Genomic DNA, 25,259 nt, shown 5'->3' on the forward strand with positions numbered 1-25,259 from the left:
ATCTGGGAGTATGCGTGCGGAACGATTTGAAGTGGAATGATCATATAAAATTAATTGTTGGTAAGGCGGGTACCAGGTTGAGATTCATTGGGAGAGTCCTTAGAAAATGTAGTCCATCAACAAAGGAGGTGGCTTACAAAACACTCGTTCGACCTATACTTGAGTATTGCGCATCAGTGTGGGATCCGTACCAGATCGGGTTGACGGAGGAGATAGAGAAGATCCAAAGAAGAGCGGCGCGTTTCGTCACAGGGTTATTTGGTAACCGTGATAGCGTTACGGATATGTTTAACAAACTCAAGTGGCTAGACTCTGCAAGAGAGGCGCTCTGCATCGCGGTGTACCTTGCACGCCAGGTTTCGAGAGGGTGCGTTTCTGGATGAGGTATCGAATATATTGCTTCCCCCTACTTATACCTCCCGAGGAGACCACGAATGTAAAATTACAGAGATTAGAGTGCGCACGGAGGCTTTCAGACAGTCGTTCTTCCCGCGAACCATACGCGACTGGAACAGGAAAGGGAGGTAATTACAGTGGCACGTAAAGTGCCCTCCGCCACACACCGTTGGGTGGCTTGCGGAGTATAAATGTAGATGTAGATGTAGATGTAGATGTAGAAAGGGAAGGCTATTTACAATTTGTACAGAAAACAGATGGCAGTCGAGGGGCACGAAAGGTTCAAATGGTACAAATGGCTCTGAGCACTATGGGACTTAACATCTGAGGTCATCAGTCCCCTAGAACTTAGAACTACTTAAACCTAACTAACCTAAGGACATCACACACATCCATGCCCGAGGCAGGATTCGAACCTGCGACCGTAGCGATCTCGCGGTTCCAAACTGACGCGCCTAGAACTGGTTGGCCACACCGGCCGGTGGGCACGAAAGGGAAGCACTGGTTGTGAAGGGAGTGAGACAGGATTGTAGCCTATTCCCGGTGTCATTCAACCTGCATATTGAGCAAGCAGAAAAGGAAACAAAAGAAAAATTTGGAGTAGGAATTTAAGTTCGTGGAAACGAAATAAAAACTTTGAAGTTTGCCGATATTGTTATTCTGTCAGAGACGGCAAAGGACTTGGAAGAGTAGTTGAACGGAATGGACAGTGTCTTGAAACGAAGATTTAGGATGAACATTCAACTAACAGAAAACGAGGATAATGGAATGCAGTCGAAATAAATCACGTGATGTTGGGGGAATTAGACTAGGAAATGAGGCAGTTAAAGTAACACATGAGTTTTGCTATTTTGGAAGCAAAATAACTGATGATGGATATAAAATGTAGACTGGCAGTGGTAAGGAATGCGTTTGTGAAGAAGAGAAATTTGTTAACATCAGTAAAGTAAGTGTCAGGAAGTTCTTTCTGAAAGTACTTGTACGGAGTGTAGCCATGTATGGAAGTGAAACATGTACGATAAACACTGTAGACAAGAAGATAATAGAAGCTTTTGAAATGTGGTGCTACAGAATAATGTTGAAGATTAGATGGGTAGATCACGCAACTAATATGGAGGTACTGAACAGAATTGGAGAGAACAGAAATTTGTGGAAAATCTTGGCTAGAAGAAGGGATCGGTTGGTAGGACAGGTTCTGGGGCTTCAAGGGATAATTAATTTGGTATTGGAGGGAAGCGTGGATGGTAAAAATCGTAGAGGGAGACCAAGAGATGAATACACTAAGCAGATTAAGAAGGATGTAGGTTGCAGTAGTTACTCGGAGATGAAAAAGCTTGCACAGGGGAGCTGCATCAAAGCATGCTCTGGACGAAGACCGCAGCAACAACAACAACAACAACAGCGCTACACTCCCTGGTCGAAACATGAGTAACGTTGCGAGTTTAGGGGGCCCGCATAAAATTTCTATTTTCTTGGAAACTAAGAGCCGTCGTATGAAAAACAGCTAGCCAGTTACTGAGGACTGTTCCCTGTACAAGATACCTGAAGCTCATCGAAATCCATGTGATGGTGCCCTTGTAAGATAAGTCGCGGGGACATTATGGCCTTCGGTGTTCCTACATTTTTCTGTAACTCAGACTAGTCTTGCCCGACGTCGGCTTCTGCCAGCTTTCTGGTTCCTTTGTGTATAATTTGTTTTAGTATTTTTCAATCAAGACATAAAATGATGGTCCCGCAATATCCACACCTCTCAGCAGCTGCCTTACATGGAATTGAAATTATTATTTTTTCCTGGAGTCTCATGGTATTTAGTCAGCGTCACACACTGTCCATCTAAAAAGTTTTAAGATCAATTTTATCTGTGGTGTATAAGCGACAGCAGCACAGTAACAGTAATGGGACTTTGATCTGACACCTATGAAGGAAAGATGAGTGTTCTACCAATCAGCTATGAGCAGGCAGTGTTAAATAGTGCACGTTTGGGCAGTATTGTATCAACGTTGCAGTGCCACAAATCACAATGGGACAATGTCTCTAAATCAAATGTTCAAGATGTTCTTAAAAATGTTCTGAACGTATGTACAAAGTTTGTACCATACACTTTAACTCCCGAACCAAGACAAAGACACATGGACCTCTTGTAGGGAAGCAGCCCACTCACGCCGTATAAAATTCACATCAGTTTTTCCATTGTGTGCCAGCCAGTCTGCTGTAACTAACTCTGACGTCATAAATGTTGCGCAATACTTAAAAGATCAAGTAAATAACTTGAAGCGTTTCTAGCATGTCAGGTGTAATACTAAATCAATATGTTTTGAATATCAGTTCAATAACTTTAACCATTTTCGAAATTTGGATGTTTTTCTGTAAAAATCATTGACGCAACAGAAAAGAGATAGAGACTTAAAAATTTATATTTAGATTCCTTTTTCATAATAATTTAGTAGAAACAGTATTCTGAATCTCACAAATTGAAATTTTAGTTGAAATTCATGATTTTCTGGTTTTTGTCTTAAAAATTAAGGAAGCAAGATAGATTATTTTGTGGCGGGGTTCGTAGCGACAAACACTTCGCTGTAGAAACGGCTTACGAAGTCACCGCCACACTTTGAATAGCGGGCCGACCGGTCCGCTGGAACAGTGAACAGAAAGATGAAAACCCAAACACTCTGATTAAATAAAAGTCGGTACTTATCTTTATTAACGACGATACAGAAACACAGTAGTGAACTCCGTGTCTACAGAAATCTGTCCCGTTCGAGTCGGAGCGGCTAGGTCAGCGTCGGCTGACGACAAACAACAACTCTGCTGCGATGAACACACAACTGACTAGCAAGTACACAAATCGGTGGCGAGTATACAACTGAGCGGCGAATACAGAACTGTCCTAGCGCTCGCGACTCCAGCGCTTCAGAAGCCAGAAGCCAGCGGTGGCGCGCGCAGACTTGCGGCGATTTCCTGTATCGCTGGCGCTGCTTATGCGGACGGCGTCCGGACTTTGATGCTGCCAACCTTTTGGCAGCGGGCTCGGTTGGCATTACTGGCTAGGATATAACAGATTAAGTAGGCGAATAAATAAAGCAAGGATGTTTAAATTTAAGTAGAAGGGAGATCCACTATAATCATAAAGATGTGAGAAGTTTCAAATGAATAACTATAAAACTATAGCGATAGCGTATCTCCAAAGGGCAAGTTCAGAGCTCGTCTACTGCATCTAGTGTAATTAAATTAATTCTCTCGCCCAAAATATTTTACTTAGCCACGTCAGATATTTATTATGATTACTTACCTGTGTGAGGATTGCACATTTAAATTGAGAGCTTCATCGGCCATCAGCAAAGGGAGCAATGATTTATTCGATAACTTAAAGTGGTGCATTACTACCCCAGCAGCTAGTCGGGAGAGCGGATTTGATCAGGCGTTCCCTTAGCCGTCCACACTGCGGCTTTACATATAAGAACGCTGCGCGAGAGAGAAAGGCCCCAGTTCTCTCTCCCAGTGCTGATTAGTGCACCACCTGTGCCGGGAGTCGCGTTGCGTCGGTATCATTGCTATAAACAGCCTCCGATGCCGTAATAAGTTACTCGGGATACGCGTAACCATGAAATCGTTTTCGAGTGAAGTGTTTATTTTGGGATGACTTTAATGATCTATCTTCAGTTTGCATATGTCGTATTTTCATGTGCCGTCGCGAAACAGACATTCTACCATTATTTAGCGTGGTGTTTGATGAACATTATCATCAAATTAAGGCGAGCATTCACTTTAACATTTAATTTGAACAATTATAGTTGCATCAGCGCATTAGACTCGGAACTGCTGTTGTAGTTGGATCGTGTGGATTCTTTTTGGTCTGTGACTTTCAGAATATAGTGAACATTTTAGAGAAAATGGTTTTTGATTATGAATCCCAGACAATCTCCTAATTCCTCAGAGCTATAAGCTGTAGCTATAAATGTATTTCTCAGATGAAGTGGGCACTAGGAATTCTAATTACAGGCTTCACGTTTTGCTAATCACTTTCTGGTTGCCAAAATGGTAGTTAGAGAGCGAGTGTTGAGAACGGCAAACAACAGCATTAAATAAATAATAGGGACACATTAATAAAACAATTATCTTCCCGCCGCCCCACATATGGTGCATCGGCCGGGAAATGCATCTTTTCTACATTACATTCTACATTTTATTAACAAATTAATTCCACCCGCCGCCCCACATATGGTGCATCGGCCGGGAAAAATAAAACATTTTATAGCAATTAATCCACCTGCCGCCCCACACTCTGCCACAACATGGTTGAAATGCCAAACGCAGACAATTATTTTCTGGATAAACCTTCACTGTTGGCGAATCTACTAAGCGAGAAAGTGCAAAAAAAAAAAAAAAAAAATCACATGAGCGCTCCACACTGTGACGACTTAGCTGACATTCAAGGTAATGCAAGTTGAAAAAAAATGGACTGTTCTGGCATTTTCACCTGATAGTACGAACGTTCCGTGCATGTGGCGGTTGTGCGGAACGATGCTGAGGATCATGTAGAACAGCATCATAACTCTCCTCTATTTTTTTAAATTCTGTCTCGAAACTTTTTGGGCTGACAGGCTATCGAGTAGATGAAATAAGTGAAACAGTTTTGTCATGACTCGCTCTTCCAGTGACTTCAATAACTTTGAGTACTAGTCGTCTACCCAAGTTATCTTGTTTCGACTTACATCTTCCAGTGCTCTGTCAAATTCTTCTCCCAGTATAATACCTCCCATCTCAATTCAGTCGACTTGTTCTTCCATTTCCACAATGTAGTCTTGAACTTAATTTCGTATCATATATTCCTTCCAATTTTAAATTTTTATCTTCTTTTCTTAGTATTAGATTGTCATCTGAGTTCTTGATATTTGTACATGAGCTTCTTTTGTCCAAAAGTTTCTTGCTGACACTGAAAGGAAGCAGACAGGCATTAGGATGTGTGTTTATGTGTGCGTGTAGTGTATTTTGCTGTAGAACCCGCCGGTCTCAGCCCTCCAGTGTATTCTGAGAGCCCGACGCGTAAATCCGCCACCACCGCCTCTCGTTCCAAACTCTGCCACCAGGGAGCAGAGCGCAGCACGTCCCAGCACGCGCTTCCGCCACGACCGCACAACCATTGGGTTCGGCGCGCCCTCAGTGACCGTCACACAGCGTGATTTATGGCGCCAGTGAGGTGTGCCGGCACCGACACAGAGGTATATCTCTCTCTCTGTGGCACCACAGGGATGCTGGACGCATTCGCTGCTCCCTCGCGGCCGGCAGGAACGAGAAAGCAAAAACATCAAACAGGAACCCCACCTTTTTTTTTGGAAGGGCGGAGGGGTGAGGGAGACCGATGCCATCTCTGTCGCCAATTCATATCCATTTCCAGTCACTCGGCAGGTATTTCATAAAGGCTGAAAAGGGAGCGTAGGTGAGGGAAGCTTTAAAGTGCAGTGTTTCCGGCACTGCTGGTGATGATGAATGTCGTTTGACTTTTCACAAGAGTATCAGGCGCTCGAAAATGGCTCCATGGATAAAATCTGTTCCATCGCGATACAAAACTTAGACGTCTCTTACAGAGAAGTCCCCCCCCCGCCCCCCCCCCCCCCCCTCTCGACAACAGCAGCATCTAACAACGAGAAGGCGCACCGTACTTTATTCCTGCACGTCAGTCTGCAAACAATAGACGCTGGTGCAAACGTAGATTCCACCTTTCTAGTTTTCTGAAAGGCGTTTAATAGAGCACCACGACGTCACCCAGTAACCAAAGTACCATCATATGAAGTATCTTTACAAATATGCAAAAGGCTCGACAATTTTTTTATTAATAGAGCCCAGTGCGTTGCACCGGACGACGAACATCCTTCAGAAAATACAGTATCATCGAATAAACGCCAGCGAAGCATAAATGTACCTGTGACGGTGTTCATACAGGCAATCGATTTATCAGATGGGGTCAGCAGTGCAACCTGATTGTTCGCTGACGATTCTGTCGTCTACAGAACTTCTTTGTAGAATCATTAGGAAATCTAAAATGCCTTGTACAGAATTTCCGCTTGGTGTATCTAAGACTGCTTTCACATACATATTCTGTAAACCATAGGAAAGTGCATGGCAGAGTGTATTTCCCATTGTTATTAGGGCTTCTTCCAGTACCATTCACTCATGGACCTCGGGAAAAATAATTGCTTAAAATCCTCTGTGCGCGCTGCAATTAGTCTATTTTTTTTCGTCGCGATCCCCACGGGGGTGATATATAGGTACCTGTAGTATATTCCTAGATTAATCACTTACAACTGGTTCTTGAATCTTTGTAAGTGGGATTTCATACGATAGTCTGTTTATATCTTCAAGAGTCTACAAGTTCAGCTTTAAGAGAGTCTGTGTTACGCTCCCCCACGGGTACAACAAACATTTCACTATTTGTCTCATCCTTTTTTTGTGCTCGTTAAGTATCTCCTTTTAGGCCTATTTGGTACGAGTCTCACACATCTTAACAATGTTCTACGATGGTTTTTTATTGGACAAGTTTCTTCTAAGCAATCACCTTTATAGACCAACTGCATTTCCCGAGTATTCTATCAATGTTTGTCAAACGCCTCACGTACGACTGAGCCTATGTGGTCATTCCATTTCAAAGCACTACAAAACTGTTAGACCAAGCTACTTATACAAGGTGAAAGAATCATTTTGTGACCAATGTAGGATACAACGTTTATTCGTTTTGTACAGAGCACAATTTTATATTTATGAACATTTGAAGCAAGCTGCTAATCTTTCATGCATAGAAAACTTTCTATCATATGACTGAATAATTGTGTACCTCTTTTTCAGACAGTACTTCGTTATAGATAACAACATCATCTGCAGAATTTCTGATGTTATTGTCTGCAATGTCATAAATGTACAATATGTTGTTGTTGTGGTCTTCAGTCCTGAGACTGGTTTGATGCAGCTCTCCATGCTACTCTATCCTGTGTAAGCTTCTTCTTCTCCCAGTACCTACTGCAAACCTACATCCTTCTGAATCTGCTTAGTGTATTCATCTCTTGGTCTCCCTCTACGATTTTTACCCTCCACGCCGCCCTCCAATACGAAATTGGTGATCCCTTGATGCCTCAGAACATGTCCTACTAACCGATCCCTTCTTCTAGTCAAGTTGTGCCACAAACTTCTCTTCTCCCCAATCCCATTCAACACCTCCTCATTAGTTATGTGATCTACCCATCTAATCTTCAGCATTCTTCTGTAGCACCACATTTCGAAAACTTCTATTCTCTTCTTGTCTAAACTATTTATCGTCCATGTTTCACTTCCATATATGGCTACACTCCATACAAATACTTTCAGAAACGACTTTCTAACACTTAAATCAATACTCGATGTTAACAAATTTCTCTTCTTCAGAAACGCTTTCCTTGCCATTGCCAGTCTACATTTTATATCTTCTCTACTTCGACCATCATCAGTTATTTTGCTCCCCAAATAGCAAAACTCCTCTACTACTTTAAGTGTCTCATTTCCTAATCTAATACCCTCAAGATCACCCGACTTAATTCGACTGCATTCCATTATCCTCGTTTTGCTTTTGTTTATGTTCATCTTATATCCTCCCTTCAAGACACTATCCATTCCGTTCAACTGCTCTTCCAAGTCCTTTGCTGTCCCCCACAGAATTACAATGTCATAGGCGAACCTCAAAGTTTTTATTTCTTATCCATGGATTTTAATACCTACTCCGAACTTTTCTTTTGTTTCCTTCACTGCTTGCTCAATATACAGATTGAATAACATCAGGGAGAGGCTACAACCCTGTCTCACTCCCTTCCCAACCACTGCTTCCCTTTCATGCCCCTCAACTCTTATAACTGCTATTTGGTTTCTATACAAACTGTAAATAGCCTTTCGCTCCCTATATTTTACCTCTGACACCTTCAGAATTTGAATGCACAATATATAAATGTACAATATGATCAGCAAGGGTACCAACAAACGTCCCTCGGACAGACCTAAAGTTACACCTACTTTTGTCGATGGTTCTCCATCCAATATAACATGCTGCCACCGTCATACCATAAAATATTCAATACAGTCACTAAACTCGCTTGATAACTTGTATCGGATACTGTGTCGAACGTGTTTTGGAAGTCAAAAAACAATCCATCTAACTGACTGCCTTGAACCATGGCTTTCAGGATGTCAAGTGAGAAAATCGTATTTGACTTGGTAACCTCTTCCTCACTTATCGACCTTAATGACAGTGAAAAATTAAACCACGTGTACCTAATGGAAATTTGGGAAAAGCAATCGTCACTGAAGTTAATTTGCCGGTAAAGAGGGAGGAAAGGGTTACATCTAAATGAAAGGAAAAATGCTAATGCTACAATGTTCCGTATACCTAATAGCTTTCCAGAGCTTGGATACTCTAAGCAATAAGCATTTGTGTGAGGTATACCAATGACTTTATATGGTCCATTATAAACAAACTTAAATTTAGAGATTTCATAGTCTATCTCGCTCGATTTCTCGTGAGGTTTTACAAGTACTAAGTCTCCGATTAAAACTTAGCAAAACGCGCTTTAGCGTCATGACGACGTATGCGAGCATCGGATTTTAGCTTAATTACTTCTCGCAAACATTCTTTTTTCACACCAACACTAATGTCATTCCATGGAGGAAATTCGATTATCTCTTCCACAAGTCCCGGTTTGTCTGAAAACACACTCTTCTTCCTCATTATTACTTCATGCAGGCCTCGTCTTTGTTCGTGTGTTACGTTTGACACACCGTCTACAATACTTTCCAATTCACTTTCTACACTATTGTCAATGCCGAGATTCTTCACATCACAGTAGTTCAAATTCATACCTACGTCAATACCATCCAGCCAGTTAACAATGTGTATAGGCTGGTATTGCCTATGCACACCGTCTCCTGCCTCGTCAAAACTAACTACTATTGTTTTATCTTGTGACGTACATATCAAAGTTTTGCTTTCGCAATTAATCACTGCACGGTACTTTAATAGCCAATCTAACCCGATAATTACTTCCGTAGTTAAGTCTGGCACGACGACAAACTCTTGTTCAAATCGTGCCCCACATATCTCGAAGTTGACAAAAATCTGTTTTGTGACCGGTTTACTGGCCTTCCCAGTAGCACCAATAATTTTCACTCCTGTTACTGGCATAACTACGATGCTGGGTCTGTCTTTCAGTAACTCAAATATTTTCCCAGATACAGCACTCAATTCTGCACCAGTGTCAATCAACACGTTTAGTTGTAGGTCGTGCTTATTAACAGACACTACTATCTGTCTACACTTGTCCGCGACTGTTTCTTTATTTTCCCACAATAAATGCTCATCTGTATCCAGGTCATTCCAGAAAAAACCATCCGGCTTTGATCCTAAATCCGGCTTATCTGGTGGCCTTTTCAACCTCTGTTCACATATAGTTTTAATTTCAACACGTTTGTCCTGAGGCTTAGTCTGTAGCTTCGCCTCCAATACCGAAACCTTTTCCTGTAACTCGTCAACTAGTGAGTGTTGCTTTGCTATCAATTCACTAATTGTCAACTTCGTTGATTCCACTTTGGTCAGATTGATCTCATCTGCCAATCTACCTGGAGGAATGTGCCCAGTAGTATCTGCAATTACTTCCTCTGGATCTGCGCAACCCACACTGCTACCGTCTGACCGTATAACGTCAGCTCTAACCTCATACACGCTGTAATCTACGTGCTTTTCTACCAATCGTGTCCGGCTATCACTAAAATTTTCGTAATCTTTCTCCTTAATACTCTCGCAATGTTTAAACTGGAGTTTTGCGTCGGATGGGTCGGCCACTTCTAACACTATAACTTTCGGTAAAGTCTGCCGGTCAGGGCCAGAACTTTCCGTTACTACTTCAACATCCAACTCCTGCGGGACGAAACAGGACGAACCTTGCTCGTGCTCCCCATTAACATCAACTATTTCTAGTAAAGTCTGCCGGTTAGGGCCAGAACTTTCTATCACTTCACAAATACTATCTTCCTGTGGGACGAGACGCGGCAAATCCTGCCCGCACTCCCCATAAACACTTCTCTCATAAAGGCCCCTATAATCTCTTAGTTCGTCGTATAAGCGACCGAACTGCCTTAACCAGACCTCATCCCTTTCTGCATCCCCTCGCTCGATGACGGACGTTTTATCCGACATCTGATCTTCTCTCAACACTTGCGAATCATTCTTAAACTCAATCTCCAGTTCCGCTGTGGGTATTACAGCTGCCAATTTATAATCGATTTCCGGAACACTACTTAAATTGTTCTCACTGACAGTGAATGTACACTCCTGGAAATGGAAAAAAGAGCACATTGACACCGGTGTGTCAGACCCACCATACTTCCTCCGGACACTGCGAGAGGGCTGTACAAGCAATGATCACACGCACGGCACAGCGGACACACCAGGAACCGCGGTGTTGGCCGTCGAATGGCGCTAGCTGCGCAGCATTTGTGCACCGCCGCCGTCAGTGTCAGCCAGTTTGCCGTGGCATACGGAGCTCCATCGCAGTCTTTAACACTGGTAGCATGCCGCGACAGCGTTGACGTGAACCGTATGTGCAGTTGACGGACTTTGAGCGAGGGCGTATAGTGGGCATGCGGGAGGCCGGGTGGACGTACCGCCGAATTGCTCAACACGTGGGGCGTGAGGTCTCCACAGTACATCGATGTTGTCGCCAGTGGTCGGCGGAAGGTGCACGTGCCCGTCGACCTGGGACCGGACCGCAGCGACGCACGGATGCACGCGAAGACCGTAGGATCCTACCCAATGCCGTAGGGGACCGCACCGCCACTTCCCAGCAAATTAGGGACACTGTTGCTCCTGGGGTATCGGCGAGGACCATTCGCAACCGTCTCCATGAAGCTGGGCTACGGTCCCGCACACCGTTAGGCCGTCTTCCGCTCACGCCCCAACATCGTGCAGCCCGCCTCCAGTGGTGTCGCGACAGACGTGAATGGAGGGACGAATGGAGACGTGTCGTCTTCAGCGATGAGAGTCGCTTCTCCCTTGGTGCCAATGATGGTCGTATGCGTCTTTGGCACCGTGCAGGTGAGCGCCACAATCAGGACTGCATACGACCGAGGCACACAGGGCCAACACCCGGCATCATGGTGTGGGGAGCGATCTCCTACACTGGCCGTACACCACTGGTGATCGTCGAGGGGACACTGAATAGTGCACGGTACATCCAAACCGTCATCGAACCCATCGTTCTACCATTCCTAGACCGGCAAGGGAACTTGCTGTTCCAACAGGACAATGCACGTCCGCATGTATCCCGTGCCACCCAACGTGCTCTAGAAGGTGTAAGTCAACTACCCTGGCCAGCAAGATCTCCGGATCTGTCCCCCATTGAGCATGTTTGGGACTGGATGAAGCGTCGTCTCACGCGGTCTGCACGTCCAGCACGAACGCTGTTCCAACTGAGGCGCCAGGTGGAAATGGCATGGCAAGCCGTTCCACAGGACTACATCCAGCATCTCTACGATCGTCTCCATGGGAGAATAGCAGCCTGCATTGCTGCGAAAGGTGGATATACACTGTACTAGTGCCGACATTGTGCATGCTCTGTTGCCTGTGTCTATGTGCCTGTGGTTCTGTCAGTGTGATCATGTGATGTATCCGACCCCAGGAATGTGTCAATAAAGTTTCCCCTTCCTGGGACAATGAATTCGTGGTGTTCTTATTTCAATTTCCAGGAGTGTATTTTCTACTGCCGTGTATACAGTTGATCTACTACTTGTGAGCGCACTCCTTTCTCTTAACACTGGCACACTCTCCCGCCGTTGATTATTCGATACGGAATTTTCGTAACGACGACACCTGGGTTTTCTCCTGTTATTGGGCCTCCAAAATTTCTCCACGCCCGCTCGGCCCCTCACCGGCGCGGCTAATGGTTTCCCTATCTCGTCCCAGCAGATCTGCTCTCGAATACTGCTGAGGCGGCTTATCACACCCTCTGGCGTTATAACTATTCTGTGAAGCCCGTATCACGTTAGTATGATACTGGTTTTCGTCATTCCTGTTATTATTTGCATTGTACCGATTGTCATTACGGTCAGAACCATTATTGTTATTGCTGCCATGGTTGCAGTATGCATTATTCCCATGGTTGTCGTTGTTGTGGTTCCCGTTGTTGTTACCACGGCCTCTACCACTGTCGCGATTATTGCGCCAGTTGTCCTCGTCCTCCACTCTTTCCAGGAAATCATTTATTGTCCTGTAATTGCTTCCTTCGTATCGTTTTGTATCATCTGGAAGCTTCTTGTAGAGTTCCCAGACTATTTCGGATTCCGTGCGGCGATCACGCAAATATTCCAACTTGCGGATCCAGCCCTCACAAATCTCTTTCATCGAACCGCGCGAATTCGCATCGAAAGGCCTCGATACGACAAATTCGCGCCAGACACTTTGTTGTTTTTGCTCTGACCAGTATTCGGCCAGAAACAAATTTTTAAACTCGTCAAAAGTCAGGTTCGTAATGTTGAGGTTTAAGCCCCAACGCTTCGCATCACCAGCCAACACATCAATAATCGCATTATTTTTTCTCTCATTAGTCCATGATCTGGGTAAAACTCTTTCACAATTTTTAATGAAATCCGTCGCGTGTACACCGCCTTTTTTCAAGGGGTCGAACCGCTCCTCTTTCGTCAACAATTCCGAACTATGTGCACAGATTGGCACATAGCTCTGTTTTTCGTCAAGTTTCTTTTCTAATTCCGACACTCTCGTAATTACTTGGCAAGTGGTTGTCGCAAGCGTTTCTACTTTTTTTTTCGCAGGTATTAGCCTGCTTCATCAGTTTGGTATCTACTTCGGATACTAAAGCCTCTAAAGTTTCCATCTTCTTTTGATCCTCTTTTTTCACTAATTGAATTTGTTCCGTCACCTTATTCTCGATGATTGGAGCAACTGCTTCTCCTACACTTTTCTCGATTCTGCTAATTTCGGAATAAAAACGAGTATTTATGCTCGCAATTTCCGCCTGAACGCCTATCATTTCCTGTTTAAGATTACCGATTTCGGTATTAATTACAACAATATCTTCTTTGATTTTATCAACTTTTGTGTTAACAACTCCAACATCGTTGTTAACAACGTTAATAGCTTTGTTCTGATTGTCTAGCATCCGTTCAATTTTTTCAGACTGAGCTTCTTGCTTGGCAGCCTCAGCTTCTTGCTTGGCAGCCTGATCTTCTTGCTTGGCAGACAGAGCTTTAATTTCTGCCGATTGACTCTTGATTTCGTTAATCAAAACATTCAATAAATCAGTTAAATTCCCGGAAATTACCGGTTTTACATCCGTAGCGGCTTCCTCTTTAATTGTCCCCCCGTATTCGTCGTCAAGGGATTCAGATTTGATTTTCACTTCCGACTCCGAAACATTTTCTAAGGTTTGAAATTCCATTTCTGCCCTTTGTTGCGTTTCGGCGGTCGCGCCTTTCATGCTAGCCGCCTGCACCTGAACAATGGGTACCGCAGTGCGCGTTTCCCACTGTTCGACCGATTGTTCCCTATCCAAGTCTACCAAATTTTGGCAATTGTTGCCTTCACTCATTTTAATAATTTTCAATATAAATGCCAAACCTCAAATATAATTAGGATTACTCCCACTACTTATTCTCGCTGACGTAACGGCCTGTACGTAACCAATACTTTGTTACGAGATTTGCAAAATGCAAAATTCGTGTCCATAACAACCTCAAATCTGAAGATTGTCCTGTCACTAGGTCGCCACGTGTAACCTCCCCCTCACTTATTGACCTTAATGACAGTGAAAAATTAAAGCGCGTGTACCTAATGGAAATTTGGGAAAAGCAATCGTCACTGAAGTTAATTTGTCGGTAAAGAGGGAGGAAAGGGTTACATCTAAATGAAAGGAAAAATGCTAATGAAACTGGTGGAAATTAATTTTGAAAAGACGTAAAGTTAATAAAGAAACTAAATGTGCGGCCGTTACGTTAACAATTAACTAGCGGTAATTAGATATTTGAGATTTGGGGGAAATTACGGTCGCCAGTCCTAAGGACAATTACTATAGTAACTGAAAAAGAAAGATTGTTACACATATAATTAGCACTAGAAGCATGGCAACTGAAGGTTGACACGTGTAGTGTGAAAACTGAAAGTTTGTCAGAAGTAATAAATTTCACTACACTCTGTCTTAATTTAGCAAAAGAATTAATAAAACCGGAAAATCGAAAGTTAATTTAGTGACTGAAGTTAATAGTGAGCTTTCTTTCTGAAGCACATCGAAATTCAGTAAAATACGGTTAGTCTTGGACTACCTCAACAATCATTTCAAAAGCTACTTGAATCTATGCAATTTAGAAATAAGGGATTTAACTTTGAACTTGAATTAAATGATTCTTAACAATTAACAATAGTAAAATTTAGTACGTACCAAGCTGAGCTGCAGTCACAGGTAAGCTAAAATACGGTAACAAAACTCGCACTCTTAATTTGTGCTTGTGTAATCTAAATATTGTAGCCGGCTATGAATACTTTAACTGAACTTTGAAATTAAAGCAGTGAAATCCAATTATATTACTTTAATGCTGGCGTTTGAATTTCAACGACACTTGGGTTCATTTCGGAAAAGGAAGGGACCCTGCTTGGCAATGCAATTGGGACAATGAGCAACAATGGTTCATGCTAAGTTTCTGTAATTTTGTGATGCAACAATTTTAAAAGTTTGAAAAGCTGAGGTCTGCCATACAGTTCTAAAACTTTACGTGCTTCCAGTCTTCCTTGTTGATTGATTGAAGGTTTGAAGCCGTCGATCGAGGAGGTGGCGACAGTCACTCATTGTCGGCCGTCGCTGTTGCAGAAGCTGGATGTTGGCGCGCCTTCTTCTCGACACGGTCACCAGACGAAACAGGCTCTTGATGTGCGCCAGCTAATGCTTCCCGTCCGCGACACTATGTCAGAAAACTAACATCGCAAGTCGAGCGCAATTACATGCTGCCAAACCCCGAAAGCGCGCAACTCGCGGGAGCTTCACACAACACACCTGCTCCACTCGCTACTCCAGCCAGACCCCCTCTGCCCGCTCTCCACGCGGCCGAGTTAACACTACCAATGATCCTACACCCTTTGATTCTTCACACGACCTATAATCGTTCGATAGCAGTTTTCCCTAGGCAAGACCCAGCGTAAAAATACAAATAATATTTACGAAACAAACCAATTATACATCGACATAAATGCATAAATATATATATACAAATAGTAAAACAATTACAATATGTAAAGAGACAGAAATGTCACATCTTCAGGTGACAAAATAAGGAAAAAAATGAATAGTACAATAGATGGAAATAGGAGGATATGCATTTCCGGCGTTACAACTTCACATGATCGATGTTTTCGGAATCCATGGTGGCAGTAAATCATTCTGTTCGAGATACGTCATTACATCTGATCTCAGAGTATATTCCAAGATTTTACAATGAATGATTGTCAAAATTATTGTACTCTAGTTTTGTTAATCATTAATGCTACCTTTCTTGTAGACGGATATGACCTTTGCTTCCCTCTAGCCAGTGGGCACGGTTTTCTGTTCGAGGCACTACGATATTCCATGGTTTAAAGATGGGCTAATTTACCTTCTAATTCGGTGTAGGATATCGTTAAGGAGTCCTTCGGGTCATGGAGCTTCGTTCATTCTTTGCGATTTCAGCTGTTTCTCAACGCCACTGAAACTAATATCTGTTTCTCATTATCTTCGCAGTGGTGTGAGAACTAAATTGAGACAACACTCAAGGATTTTGTTTTGAAAGGAAAATTTGAAAACTGATAGCTATCTTTAAATGTGGGTGGCCGTGCGGTTCTAGGCTCTTCTGTCTGGAACCGCGCGACCGCTATGGTCACATGTTCGAATCCTGCCTCGAGCATGTGTGTGATGTTCTTAGGTTAGTTTGGTTTGAGTAGCTCTAAGTTGTAGGGGACTGATGACCTCAGATGTTAAGTCCCATAGTGCTCAGAGCCAATTCATTTTTTAAATGTGGATAACTGAAATTTGTTGTCTATAACCAAGATATTGTCCGATTACAAGATCAATGGTGAACACATCGGTAAGTTACATCTTTATTTGGGCATAATACTAAGTTGCGACTTGACGAATCTGTATCAGTTTATTTTCATTTTATTATGTACAAAACAAGCAAACTGTTGGGCTGTGACTGAAAGGTTTTCGTGCTAGGAGGCAGATTCCGGGACATTCCACGTCTACTGTGGAAATGCAGCAAAAACGCTTACATCAAACTGGGTGAAATTGTGGGGTGGTTCCCGGGCCTTCCTTAACGTATTCTGTGGCCTCCAGGAGTTAACCCCCTACATGCCGCAGCAAGGGTACCATGGCACCAAAGAGCCCAGTTGAGATTTACCAAGTATTTATTCAGCGTGTATGCCGATCAGAATTCCGCCTTTCCATTCCCACGAAATGTAAGAAATTTCGCACAATCTCAACAGTATTTCAGTTCATGACAATCCTGTACATTGATTCCCCTACTGGATACTGTGTTTGCTACATCAAACAAAAGTAAAAAACCGTTCAAACTCGATACCAACCTTGTAAATTGTTTGTGTGTACACCATGTCCGGAATATTTTTTCAGCGTTCCATATGATGCTCATGCTTCGAGACACTTCCTCGTTCGTCACATTGGCTACATACATGATGTCACCCCTCAAACGGAGCTTGGGTTTAGAACAGAGAACTTTGTATTCTGATCATTCGCTTCCTGGCTGTCTTCCAGCGTTGTCTCAGCAGTGTGAAGTTGTAAGTGCCGCTTTTACTATAGCATGAGGTGTTCGTTTCACATTTTTGGGCCCGTCCTCTGAGCATCTCGCATTTGTATGATCGTTTATTCATCCTGGATGCATCCTGGATTGCGTTATTTCCCTTGTTAATTGTAAATGAAAGTTGTACAGATGAATTCTAATTTTCGTCTTCTTTCAGTCTTCCTAAAGATATCAATCAAAGTCCTGCATAATTAATTTCAGTATTTCATGTTAGTTTTCTGTATTTTTTTCGTATCTTACATTCCAACAAGATTCTATATTCGTTTTTAATAAATGTTTGATAATTGTGATATCAACCTCCCTTTATGAGCCCTACTTCCTTCAAGTCCTTCCATGATCAGGTAATCTTTATTGACAGAACACAGGCTGTAACGGGTATGAGTGCGGATATTTTTATATCTAGCATATTACAGGTAGTATTAGTATGTTGGTAGTTTTTTCTCTGCGTGGAACGGTTTTCCCACAAACACGTCTCAAACTTTACGACCTGATGTTTTCTCCACAGTCGCACTGCACCAATAAGTGGTCTATGGGTGTCAGTACAGGCTACCCGTCCACGCGCTACACTTCAACTCCTGACCTGCTGTGCAGAGGAAAATAAGCTTTAATGGTTTGCTCTTCCCACGTGTACTTGGAGGTACTAACCAATCTAAAAACATACGACTTGTAAAGGCTATAATTATTAGCCTGAAAATGATGTAAATACTGCTGTGATGCTGTACAGTACACCGTTCTCTGCCGTCAGTAGAAGTACCTGCACTCGTAGCCATTACATCCTTTACAATCAGCAATACACAAGGGTTTGGTGTTTTCGTTGTGAGCATTGCGCAAGTTATTAACGGCATTTTGCATAACATGTGAAGCAGTTTATTCGGTGACGAGTCGGTAGTGCTCTCAGGTTTTTACTTCAGAGCTCAAACTGTTAAAAATGCAGATTAGTTTCAGAACGAAAATCCAAAATAAGAAGTATGGAGTACGAATGAAAGACACAGATTTGTTGGAAGAGTTCCGGAAATGTTAGCTACATTCATGAAAGACATTGCATGAAGACTTCGATTTGTTGGAACAGTTCTGGGGAAGTTCATCACATCCATAAAGACATCGCATAAAATATCCTAGCATACTGATCCAACGTTTGGATGCCTTCAGACTTAGATAGTAACTGATCGGTGTATCCTACATGAAACTGAAACAGATGTTCGAGAAAATTATATGGAAATCTTTTGAAGTAGAAGATGCTCTTCTCGCTAAACTCTGTTGAGTGAATTTAGAGAACTGTTATTTGAGGAAAATGCGCGACGATTCTGCTGCGAGCATCTCGTATCTGGTGTGGTAGTCGTGTGAGAAAGACTACAGCGCGAACAGACGCATATAGTAGATAGTCACTTCTCGCTCGCTCAGTACGATAATGGAAAAAGAAAAACTTGCTAATACTAGAACAAGATAACATCCGGCACGGACTGTACAACTAACTGTTCTCTTCAGTATCTTTGTACATGGTAAAGTTACCTGTAATACATTTTTCAGTGAAGGAATAACCAACGACAGAGATTAAGATTTCAACTTTTCTTAACGGAACTCATTCCAGAACTCTACATCATAATGAGTCAAATTGGGGGAAATATAGAAATTGTGGAACATCTGGGCCTGACATTGCCCTGTGTGTGGCCGTTACCGTCCATCATGTTCCGGCGTAAGGTTAAGCGCCGGTACGTCGGCCAGGAACGTCACAGCAGAGAGGGCTGCGAGACGACGTCAGAAAACATCCACGCTCACGGACCCCTCTCTAGGGCGACACCCCTCATGGTAATGCACATGTGCGTCAGTGAAAAAGACCAATAAAAAGGTGTTAGCATGTGGACGTAATGTGCTGTTCCAGTCTCTTCTGTACCTAAGGTCCATCACCGTTCCCTTTGGATCCCTACGTAATTCGGTGCTGTCCGATACACACGATCGAACAGCGGAAGAGTGGTACTCAAGCGTCAACTTTAGGTTACAATATCTCCGGATGTAATTAACATTTTACAATGCAACAAACGGCACTGATTACGTATTTGTTTATATGTTCGGATGTGCTAACAAAACTAACGGCGTTCCATTTAAAAAAAACCTATGTTTGTGTTAAAAAACATACTTCCGTGCACTTTTTTATGGTTTGTATTAACCAGTTACACTAGCCCCTCTCCTCACGTTCGGTCTGTGGAATCGGTTCGTCAGTATTTGATGTGGTTTACGAAATATATCCAGCGGTAACGTTAGGTGACTCAGCCTGTATGTGGGTACTGTCTACAAAGTGTGGTGCGAATAGAGATACCAGTAAACAAGTACTTAAAGAGGTACTTTAGGTGTAATAACTGATACCGCAGTTTTTCTGTATGAACAACCAAAATGTAGTAAACAATAGCATTTTCTTCCTTTTATTATTTTGTGCTGAGTTGTCAGCGAGATAATTTTTCGAATAGATCTGAAATTAAGTGTAAAGTCTGTCGTAAGACACTATGTGCTATAATTCCGGAACACTCGATATATGTAGTGTGGGAAATTTATACGTCAAGGCGTTGCCAGGTTATAAGTTTAATAGCTGACTTACTATGTTAAATCTGTAACGTACTACATACATCAAAAAAAGTTTTATATCACCCTGGTTCCCAGAACTCCTGAAGACAGACGTTGACTGTAGATATGTCACAGACACATCCCCTTTGACTGGTCAGAGATGACGCTAAACCCGCCCAAAGATGTGAACAATCGTGCATGAGGAGCGCCTATTAGACGGACGGGGTCCGACAGCTGATCAGTTCCAGTCATTCCACCAGGAAGGAGGTACGCGGCTCGTGTTGTCTGTAGTTCAATCATGCCTAGACGGTCAATACCGCGGTTCGATTGCGTCCGCATTGTTACTTTGTGCCAGGAAGGGCTCTCAACAAGGGAAGTGCCCAGGCGTCTCGCAGTGAACCAAAGCGATGTTGTTCGGACATGGAGGACATACAGAGAGACAGGAACTGTCGATGAGATGCCTCGCTCAGGCCGCCCAAGGGTTACTACTGCAGTGGATGACCGCTACGTACGGGTTATGGCTCGGAGAAACCCTGACAGCAACGCCACCATGTTGAATAATGCTTTTCGCGCAGCCACAGGACGTCGCGTTACAACTCAAACCGTGCGCAACAGGCTGCATGATGCGCAACTTCACTCCCGACGTCCATGTCGAGGTCCATCTTTGCAATCACGACACCATACAGCGTGGTACAGATGGGCCCAACAACATGCAGAAAGGACCGTTCAGGATTGGCATCACGTTCTCTTCACTGACGAGTGTCGCATGTACCTTCAACCAGACAAACGTCGCAGACGCGTTTGGAGGCAACCCAGTAGGGCTGAACGCCTTAGACACACTGTCCAGCGAGTGCAGCAAGGTGGAGGTTCCCTGCTGTTTTGAGCTGGCATTATGTGGGGCCGATGTACGCCGAGGCATTCGTCTTCATGGACAACAATTCGCGCCCCCATCGTACACACCTTGTGAATGACTTCCTTTAGGATAACGACCTCGCTCGACTAGAGTGGCCAGCATGTTCTCTAGACATGAACCCTATCGACAATGCCTGGGATAGATTGAAAAGGGCTGTTTATGGACGACGTGACCCACCAGACACTCTGAAAGGTCTACGCCGAATCACCGTGGACAGTACGCCACGAACAATACAAGCATGCATCAATGCAAGGGGACGTGCTACTGGTTATTAGAGGTACCGGTGTGTACAGCTATCTGGACCCCTACTTCTGAAAGTGCCGTAGGTAGGTGCCAGCAACGTATCCAATGAACACTGGATAATTTTACATCAGAGAAATCTGTCTTATTCTGACTAAACACAACACCTTGTTCCTCTAGTTCTACTTTGTTTTGAATTAAATTGTGTATCAGATAACTGTTTCAAACGATTTGTTAGGCAACTCTGCGCGTGGTAACTTTGGTCTACAGTGAGCACATCAGAAAATGTGGAACCAGGCATCCGAGATCTTCAAGTATGGTCACATAATGCGTCATGAATTGTTATATTCTTTCTGACTGACAAATATCAAACTTTCGACAGTCAAGATATTCATTTTTTTGCTTTCATTTTTAAAATAATCATCGTACGATACAGGATGTACCTGAACTCCACCGACGAGACTATGATATTGTTTGAGTAGTTAAGAACACCCAACCGTAGTTCCGATTGGTTCGTACAGGATAATTGCATTTTGTTTAATTTCTAAATCATGTTTACCTTAGTGTCTGTGTTGGACTGACAATATCTACACAAGCGGGCAAATGTCGACAGTATGTCGTTATATCTCGTACAGTACGAGTAATGTACTGCAGTGTGGATAGGTACTGAAGATGAGCTGGCCGGTTTCCAATCTCGTGTCTGGGAAAAGCGGCACAATGACGTTACACTGAGGTCTTCCCGCAGTGACGGCAGTTCCATAAGAGTGCACAGTTTTCATCTGTAAGATATTTGCATTATTATATGATTTTTTCCCTTGTGGTTTTTGGTGATCGCATATTCCAGGCTTATGGACTGTTGTGTACATACTTTCACACAAGCAAATTTGGTCATAAGCTAAGTCACAATTACATTCAGAATGAGATTTTCACTCTGCAGTGGAGTGTGCGCTGATATGAAACTTCCTGGCAGATTAAAACTGTGTGCCCGACCGAGACTCGAACTCGGGACCTTCGCCTTTCGCGGGCAAGTGCTCTACCAACTGAGCTACCGAAGCACGACTCACGCCCGGTACTCACAGCTTTAAATCTGCCAGTAGAGCACTTGGCCGCGAAAGGCAAAGGTCGCGAGTTCGACTCACGGTCGGGCACACAGTTTTAATCTGCCAGGAAGTTTCACAATTATATTATTACTCTGCCTCTGCGAACAATGGATCCCTTATTCCTAAATACTTAGAAAATATGCCTCAATATCCTCCGAAACATTGTCAGTGGAGTATTTTTGCACTTAACGTGTTGACGTTGGCCATAGCTCCAAACTTCTCTTTCTTTCTCAAAGGCAGCTGGCATTTCTCGTTGCAAGAATTGTGCCTGGCGCTCACGGCGGATGTTTCGTTTTTGTTTACAGAGGCGACAGGCGGGATGCCGCCACGGCTGACGCAGCGCTCGATGACGTCACTGACAGTGGAGCAGGGACAACACGTGACGCTGGGCTGTGCCGCGCAGGGGCATCCACCGCCCACCTTCTCGTGAGTACACTCCAAGATACACTCCTGGAAATGGAAAAAAGAACACATTTACACCGGTGTGTCAGACCCACCATACTTGCTCCGGACACTGCGAGAGGGCTGTACAAGCAATGATCACACGCACGGCACAGGGGACACACCAGGAACCGCGGTGTTGGCCGTCGAATGGCGCTAGCTGCGCAGCATTTGTGCATCGCCGCCGTCAGTGTCAGCCAGTTTGCCGTGGCATACGGAGCTCCATCGCAGTCTTTAACACTGGTAGCATGCCGCGACAGCGTGGACGTGAACCGTATGTGCAGTTGACGGACTTTGAGCGAGGGCGTATAGTGGGCATGCGGGAGGCCGGGTGGACGTACCGCCGAATTGCTCAACACGTGGGGCGTGAGGTCTCCACAGTACATCGATGTTGTCGCCAGTTGTCGGCGGAAGGTGCACGTGCCCGTCGACCTGGGACCGGACCGCAGCGACGCACGGATGCACGCCAAGACCGTAGGATCCTACGCAGTGCCGTAGGGGACCGCACCGCCACTTCCCAGCAAATTAGGGACACTGTTGCTCCTGGGGTATCGGCGAGGACCATTCGCAACCGTCTCCATGAAGCTGGGCTACGGTCCCGCACACCGTTAGGCCGTCTTCCGCTCACGCCCCAACATCGTGCAGCCCGCCTCCAGTGGTGTCGCGACAGGCGTGAATAGAGCGACGAATGGAGACGTGTCGTCTTCAGCGATGAGAGTCGCTTCTGCCTTGGTGCCAATGATGGTCGTATGCGTGTTTGGCGCCGTGCAGGTGAGCGCCACAATCAGGACTGCATACGACCGAGGCACACAGGGCCAACACCCGGCATCATGGTGTGGGGAGCGATCTCCTACACTGGCCGTACACCACTGGTGATCGTCGAGGGGACACTGAATAGTGCACGATACATCCAAACCGTCATCGAACCCATCGTTCTACCATTCCTAGACCGGCAAGGGAACTTGCTGTTCCAACAGGACAATGCACGTCCGCATGTATCCCGTGCCACCCAACGTGCTCTAGAAGGTGTAAGTCAACTACCCTGGCCAGCAAGATCTCCGGATCTGTCCCCCATTGAGCATGTTTGGGACTGGATGAAGCGTCGTCTCACGCGGTCTGCACGTCCAGCACGAACGCTGGTCCAACTGAGGCGCCAGGTGGAAATGGCATGGCAAGCCGTTCCACAGGACTACATCCAGCATCTCTACGATCGTCTCCATGGGAGAATAGCAGCCTGCATTGCTGCGAAAGGTGGATATACACTGTACTAGTGCCGACATTGTGCATGCTCTGTTGCCTGTGTCTATGTGCCTGTGGTTCTGTCAGTGTGATCATGTGATGTATCTGACCCCAGGAATGTGTCAATAAAGTTTCCCCTTCCTGGGACAATGAATTCACGGTGTTCTTATTTCAATTTCCAGGAGTATATATATACAAATCAGTTGGTTCAACTGAGAAATTCATCAATGGAGTAGGAGGAGTTGGCCTCAAATAAAACCTTTAGGCTTCTCTTAAAATGAATTTTATTGGTTGTTAAGCTTTTTATGGCTGCTGGCAAGTTATTGAAAATGTGTGTTCCTGAATAATGCACACCTTTTTGTACAAGACTAAGTGACTTAAAATCCTTGTGAAGATGGTTCTTATTTCTAGTATTGATTCCATGAATTGAGTTGTTGGTTTGAAAAAGTGATATATTTTTAATGACAAATTTCATTAAAGAATAAATATATTTAGAATTCCTACATCCGTCTACCGTACTATTACAACTGCGTTTTGTATGAACAAATATCAAGATACCTACTTTCGACAAGGCAGCCACAAAATTATTGTTCGTCAACAATCCATTGTTCATCAGGTTTCTTTTCCGATAACTGCTTAAACACACGACCTTCTGTAACCAAGAACGCCGGCCGGTGTGGCCGTGCGGTTCTAGTCCCTTCAGTCTGGAAACGCGCGACCGCTACGGTCGCATGTTCGAATCCTTCCTTAGGCATGGATGTGTGTGATCTCCTTAGGTTAGTTAGGTTTAAGTTTTTCTAAGTTCTAGGGGACAGATGACCTCAGCTGTTAAGTCCCATAGTGCTCAGAGCCATTTTGTAGCGAAGAACAGGTAGTTGAGTCGCTTGCCCTTTGCCAACGCTTTTAGTGTGAGCAGAAATGATGACGATAGTTACCTTGTGATCCAATGAAAGTCTAGTCCTGGACACAATGGGAACCACCTGAGGTGATGTTTTTAGGGATCCTGTTTAGTTCTGAGACAACTGATGCTTCTCGTAATAGTCCTTCTCGTCAATGAAATCATCGTTTGGAAAAAAAAAATATATTATTCTCTGGTTAAAATTGTGGGAGCCGCCACAGGTCAATGTAACTTTTTCTTTCTTCCACATGTTTCATTCGATCAACGCGGGAATCTTCAGTATTGTGGAAATACGATGTGTTACACCACCACAGAACAAGATAGTTCGCAGATTCAAATTTCAACCAGCTAACTTATGTTACGTAGACAAGGGCCACACATTTGTATAGCGCAGCAGGCAGACGTAAAATGGAGTAAGATGGGTGTATAGAATTAAAGAAAACTCTCTGGTTCACCGTACAAAACCAATTTACCCAATTTTATGTATGGAAGTGGCGCTGTATACATGAGGCCCTCGCCTACTAATGTAATTTACCACGTTGTAAATTAAACCTCTGAAATTATCAGTTCTGAAGATTCTCGCGTTGGTCGAGTGAAATTTGAAAAATAAAGAAGT

At 43.9% G+C, this 25,259-nt stretch overlaps 1 protein-coding gene across 1 annotated transcript in view; it reads left to right on the forward strand.

The window, feature by feature from the left end:
* The window catches only part of LOC126094953 (Down syndrome cell adhesion molecule-like protein Dscam2), an 890,199-nt gene that overhangs the window by 566,273 nt on the left and 298,667 nt on the right, over positions 1-25,259 (forward strand). Inside the window, exon 7 of the mRNA XM_049909611.1 lies at positions 22,371-22,491. Coding sequence (XP_049765568.1) covers positions 22,371-22,491 — 121 coding nt within the window. The remainder of the gene's footprint in view (positions 1-22,370; positions 22,492-25,259) is intronic.

This window comes from Schistocerca cancellata, chromosome 1 (genome assembly GCF_023864275.1).
Source record: "Schistocerca cancellata isolate TAMUIC-IGC-003103 chromosome 1, iqSchCanc2.1, whole genome shotgun sequence".
NCBI lineage: Eukaryota > Metazoa > Arthropoda > Insecta > Orthoptera > Acrididae > Schistocerca > Schistocerca cancellata.